Source organism: Nicotiana sylvestris, chromosome 1, assembly GCF_000393655.2.
Source record: "Nicotiana sylvestris chromosome 1, ASM39365v2, whole genome shotgun sequence".
Classification (NCBI taxonomy): Eukaryota; Viridiplantae; Streptophyta; class Magnoliopsida; order Solanales; family Solanaceae; genus Nicotiana; species Nicotiana sylvestris.
The window spans coordinates 2968459-2975149 of NC_091057.1; the positions used below are offsets into that span (position 1 = coordinate 2968459).

Here is a 6691-nt window from a genome sequence, read left to right on the forward strand (position 1 = left end):
TTGCATGCATATTGACTAATTTCAGGAAGTACCTGCTGCCCATCAGTGCTGGGCATTCCTTATTGATCTGCGTTGAAAAACTTAAAAAAGCTAAAACTTTTCGTTTCTTTTCTTGATATTTAATTGAAAAAATGTTTAGTTGAAAAAAAAAATTACAAAAAAGAAATTAAAAAATGGGGTAGAAACTCTTCTTCAAAATTTGAAAGAAGCTCCATTAATAATATTCATTCCAACAATAACAACATTGCCAATATAATCCAACAAAAACTAAATATTCTTCTTTATCAACAAAATTTCTTTCAAAAATTTTCTTTAAAAAGGTTTTTCCCCATTTAGTAATTTCTCCAAATATATTTGACTTTGAAAAGAACTTTTCACACATAGGAGAAAAGCTTCCATCATGATGACAAAAGCATGAAATCATCATACTTGAATATCCACAAACTAAACTCCAAAAGATATTTAAAAAAATAATAAAATTAGCTGTCTCTTTCAACATTCAACTTACAGAGTTTCCTCAATCTAAACCCCATTGTCTCATTTCCCACATTCTAAAAACTCTCATATAAATAGGAGAACATAGTTTACAAGAGACACACAAAAAATTTCCAAGAATTGGCCATTTATGAGAGCTATTTTTAAACAATTTTTACTGAATTATTTCCCATTTGTTAGAGCCAAAACACTATCAAAAAAGTCAATTTTTATCAGAAATATCATGTCTGAATCAAATCAATATGATTCTTGTTTTGATAGACCAAGATTGGTAATTAAGAAAGTTTTGGCTAAGCCTCAAAGTGAAGGGAATGGAGCTGTTGTTAGAAGAAGCATTGGAAGGTATATACTGGAAGTTGATATTTTCATACTTGTCCCCTTTTTTTCTTAATTTTACAACTTTTTTTCATCTGGTTATTTTCGTTTAAAAAAAATGAATTTCTTCATTTTGGACTCTAAAACAGAAAAAAATCCCCTTAAATAATCTCAGCATGTGCACATAGGCTCAAGCTGGTCAGTTGAACACCCTTCGTCAAAAAATATTATTTTTATATACATATATATTAAATCTTAAACAGTTATAGAGATTTTCCTGGCTTCGCCACTAAAATTCTCAGCTCCTAAAAAAAGTGAGGAATATATGTGTTTGAAACTTGGATCTTGATTTGTTTCATTTTGTAAAGTCTTTGTCTTGATGATATACATACATATCATGTTGCGCGGATTCTCCAAAATGTTGCTGCACCTGTGTCGGATTCTCCAAAAATGCATTACTTTTGGAGAATCCGACACGTACCCCCGACATTTTCGGAGAGTCCGGACAACATAGGGCACACACATATATATATACTGGATTTTTCATCTGAATGTTCATGAAATGTTGAATTTTGCTTTGTATATTTGATTTTGCAGGCCTGAATTGAGGAATCTTGATCCATTCCTCATGTTGGATGAATTTTCAGGTACTGTTTCTTGTGCATCTAACTGGAATATGTTGTTTATTTAATTCTCTTGGTTTTGTTGAGTCAAATGAAGTTGAAATAGTACTGTTTTATTGTTTTCAGTTTCTGCTCCTGCTGGATTTCCTGACCATCCACACAGAGGTTTTGAGACAGTAACTTACATGCTAGAGGTAAAAATTAAGTTCCATAATTCAATCCAATATAATAATACTTGACCATCCCCTGTTGAATCCGTACAGAGACGGATGTAGCGTTTACTTGAACCTAGTATTTCTGACACGTAACATAGATATTGTGTGTGAAAAATCACTAAAATTTCAACGGACACTAAATCCCGAACCCATAATTTTAACTGTAAAATGAGCGTCGAAGACATTGAAAATGCTAATGTGGTGTTTTCCTGTATTAGGGAGCTTTTACTCATCAAGATTTTGCTGGTCACAAGGGTACAATCAATACTGGTGATGTGCAGGTACAGAATATTCAGCTCTTAAAATCTTATCTACAAGAACAAAGAGAAATTTTTTTGGTTGATGATATTTATGTTGCACGGACTCCCTAAAACAGCTGTCACACCCGTGTCGGATCCTCCAAAAATACACTACTTTTGGAGGATCCGGCATGCACCCATCGATATTTTCAAAGAGTCCGAACAATATAGGCCTATATATGTTTCTTTTGGACGTATTGCAGTGGATGACAGCAGGAAGAGGAATAATTCACTCAGAAATGCCTGCAGGAGAAGGCAGTCAAAAGGGGTTGCAACTTTGGATAAATCTTTCTTCTAAGGATAAAATGTAAGCCATTTACATCAGTTGTCTTCTCTTTTCTACAGTCCATTGGAAATTTTACACTACAGGATTTCAGTGCTTATCATTCCTTTTGAACTGACCCCATATAGATACTTTTCACACCACCACTTCTTATCTATTGTACTTGACTTTAACATATTAGTAAAAAGTAATGTTAGCTCTTATCAACTCTTTTTTTGGTGTGTGTTTTTTTTTTTTGGGGGGGGGGGGGGAAGGTGTTAGTAGTATGCAATATAAAGAACACATTTGTTTTTTGGAGTTCTTTGTTAAGCTTAATCATTCACTTTGACTAAGTTCTCAAGATTATCCAAAACCATACCAAAAGTCGTGGAAACAGCCTCTTGTAGAAATGCAAGGTAAGGCTGCGTACAATGGACCCTTGTGGTTCAGCCCTTCTCGCGCATAGCGGGAGCTTAGTGTATCGGACTGCCACACACCAAATGTGACATCTACACTTCTTGTCAAATTCATGTATATCTTCTCTAAACATGTCCAATTAATCTTTAAAGAAGGCATCTTGATTTTGTGAACCAATATTTCCAAGTCAATTTGTAGCACAAGAAATGAAAACTTAGTAGCATTCACACGTTTGATCTTGGAGCTTTTGCCTTTTGAATTACTGTACAACAACAATTACGCATCAATCTCAAGCGCTTTTATAAATTACTGTACTCGAGAAATATTAGTAATGAAAGATCTAAATTATTCTAGTTCAGGAAAATGATCTCTCAGTATCACTAAATTCAAATACAACTGCAGGATTGAGCCAAGGTATCAAGAACTGCTGAATGAAGACATACCAAGAGCAGAAAATGAAGGAGTTGAAGTAAAAATCATAGCAGGTGAAGCAATGGGTGTTCAATCTCCAGTTTATACGCGAACGCCTACAATGTACCTCGATTTCACCCTACAACCAACATCTTATTATCATCAAGCCACTCCTGAGTCTTGGAACGCGTTCGTGTACATAGTTGAAGGAGAAGGCATATTCGGAATTCCAAATTCAGGTCCTGTATCAGCTCACCATTGTTTGGTTTTAGGCCCTGGAGAAGGACTTAGTGTGTGGAATAAATCTTCAAAGCCATTAAGATTTGTTTTATTAGGTGGACAACCTATTAATGAACCTGTAGTTCAACATGGTCCTTTTGTGATGAATTCACAAGCTGAAATTGATCAAACTTTTGAAGATTATCAGTATTGCAAGAATGGTTTTGAGAATGCTAGATACTGGAGGTCAGGGCACTGAAGAAATCAACAACAACAAAAATCTCACTATAGTTCCACAAGCGGGGTCTGCGAAGGGTAGTGTGTACGCAGACCTTACCCCTATCTAAAGGCAGGGCACTGGAGCTGAAATGATAATTAGTAGTCTATAAGCCACAAAATGCACCTTTTATGTTTCTTTTTTCTTTTCATAAGTATCTCTGCTAAAAAAATAATGGTTCAGCTTATCTTGATTTTTTTATTTGAAAATTGTGTAAGTTAATGTTATTCTATTCTTATTTCAATGTTGATAGGTCATTGTCAAAAAGTTGATTGTTGTTTTTTTTTCTTATAGTGAAGATTGATTCTGAATCTTTGATAATATCTTGATCTTGGATATGGATATAGTGGTGGAATAGTGGTGGTGGTAGGGTAAGATTCTTTGTTGTAAGTTGGTTTCTCAATTATAAATAAGTGACCTCCACCAACTAATGTACTTGCCAAAAATAAAGTGGAAAAATGAAATAAAACTAAACGGGGTAGGGCAGTGCAAGGCCGGGCAAAATTCGCTAGACGGGGCAGGGTTTGAAATGCGGGCAGTGCGAGGCAGGGCAAAATTTTGGAAACACACTAGACGGGGCAGGGTTTAAAGGGCGGGGAAATGCAAGGCCGGGCAACATTTTGGCAACACGCTAGATGGGGCAGGGCGGGGCAGTGCAAGGCAAGGCAAAAATTTTGAAAAATGTTAAGACGAGACAGGGCTTGAAGGGCGGGGAAGTGCAAGGCAGGGCAACATTTTGGAAACATGCTAGACGGGGCAGGCCGGGCTTGAAGGGCGAGGCAGTGCAACATTTTGGAAAAAATGCTAGACGGGCAGGGCAAGACGGCCAAGGCTTGCCTTGCCCCGCCCCATTTACGTTCCTATAAACAGGTGACCCTACACCAACTAATGTAACTACCACTTAACAGCATAGCAGAAAATGCTGCAAATATTGTCCCAGGTTGATTTGCCAATTATTGAGAATCTTTTTCTATCATTACAGTCTGTTGCTTCAAGGTCATATCACTGCAATGATCTTAGTTGATTTTGATGGTCTTACAAAAAATTTTGACTAACACATCCTATAATTTTATTTTAAAGAAAAGGAACTTACGAAGTGAATAATAGCAATTTTGGTAGATCAAGATTTAATAGCAGAATATCTTCACAGTAAAATTAGTTTTAAACAATCAAAAAGGGTAATAATTATTAATTGTTTAACATAAATTATATATTTTTACATAACTGATAATTAGTGTTGTCATTGTAATTTATTTCACTTTACATACAGACCGACATAAGACGTCGATTCTTGATTAACAGTCTTCCTTTTATTAGAGTCTTTTTGATAAATGTAGCCCCTACCATGTTACTATAAGAGAAAATCATTTTTTTGATTTTTTATTCTTTGGAAGAGGAAGAAGTTAATAGGGCAAATTAAGGCCTTCTCTTTTAATCCATCCATTCTTTAAGAGAGTGAGGAAATTTCATGTTATCTATCTCTCTACCTATTATTTTTGCAAAAACGACTTAATCAAACTCAAGAAATAATCTATTTTAAAGCGGTAGATGGGTGTATACTCTAGCCATATTTAAAATCCTAGTGCCTTAATAAAAATGATCCACTTACTACTAAATAGCATTATCCAAGACATGACTGTCCTCATTAAACTTTTCTTGCTAGGATCTTTACACAAATAGCCGGCTATATTTATTATTTTTTTTCTAACCATATACATAGTTTATATATTGATTTTACATAATTATTAACATATAATACATAAATTATGTGTATATTATACCTTCACCAATTATTTTTGGTTTAAGAGGTTGGGAGAGCGACTATTCGGATTAATTCTTCTTTCTTGTTTGGTGTAACTTTTTTCCTTGTCAAGTTAGAAGTGGGTGTTTGGACATAAGAATTGTAAAATTTCGAAAAAAAGAAGTTCAAGTGAAAATGATATTTGAGAAGTAGAGTTGTGTTTGGACATGAATATAATTTTGGACTATTTTTTGAATTTTTGTGAGTCATCTGAAGTGATTTTTTTTTTGAAAAATAGTTGTTTGGAGTTTTTCAAATTTTTAAAAAATTTCAAAATTCATCTTCGAGTGAAATTGAAAATTTCATGACCAAACATTGGAAAATAAAATCTTTTTTTATGGTCAAACAACCCTGAAAAATGGGGAAATGTCTCATAATGTTTCTGGTCTGGAACAAGAATAGTGGTGAGTAAAAATAGCACGGTATAGTCAGTTTTCGGACTGGTCATTCAAAAATAGCCAGCGTTTACAAAATCAATGAAAAATAGCCACTATTTTGCTGCAACAGAGACCGGTCCAGCATAATATACTGGAGTTCAGTGCACCTGTGTATGAACTCCAACATATTATGCTGGACCGGTATACTTTGCTGACTCCAGTATAATATACTGGAGAATGGAGTACCGGTGCTCCAAACTCTAGTATATTATACTGGACAATTATACTTGCTGGAACTCCAGTATATTATGCTGGAGTTCTAGTGTACTTATGCTGGAACTCCATCATATTATGCTGGAATTCCAACATACTTATCCTGGAACTCCAGTATAATATGCTGGAGTTCAAGCATACTTATGCTGGAACTCCAGTATAATATACTGACGTATTTTCGGGTTTTGAACAGTATTTTCGCTCAGATTTATCTTTACATGAAAAGTGGCTAAATTTCGATTACTTTTGAAACTGGGCTATTTTTGAACGTCCAGTTGTAAATCTGGCTATTTTTTTAATTTCTCCCTAGTGGTGAGGATGAAAGAAAGGAGTCCGAAACTGAAATGACATATTTTTTGACATAAAATATGTTTATACAGTTAAAAAAAGTTACATTTCTACATAAAACGCAGTATAATACTGCATTTTACTTAATGGAAAGTTAGCCATTAAAGTTAAACGCAGTATTATACTAATTCTTATTAAAAAATTAATTTGTTTTATAGGAAAACGCATTATAATACTGCGTTTAAGGAAAACGCAGATACTGCGTTTTCCTTAAACGCAGTATTATAATGCGTTTCCCTATAATAAAATATAGGGCGGTCCTTCTTCTTCCCCAACTCCACGACAGACTCCATTTTTTTAAAAAACCAACCCCACCACTGTTGGTCCTCCCCCCCCCCCCCCGCGATTAAAAACAAAAT

General features: G+C 34.7%; 1 protein-coding gene across 1 annotated transcript; it reads left to right on the forward strand.

The window, feature by feature from the left end:
* Window positions 1-562: 562 nt before the first annotated feature.
* On the forward strand, window positions 563-3851 carry LOC104238860 (pirin-like protein). Its single transcript, XM_009793352.2, has 6 exons — window positions 563-837; window positions 1408-1457; window positions 1560-1627; window positions 1867-1929; window positions 2151-2254; window positions 3029-3851. The coding sequence occupies exons 1-6, from the start codon at window positions 626-628 to the stop codon at window positions 3513-3515; spliced, it is 984 nt and encodes a 327-aa protein (XP_009791654.1). The 5' UTR covers window positions 563-625; the 3' UTR covers window positions 3516-3851.
* Window positions 3852-6691: the final 2840 nt, after the last annotated feature.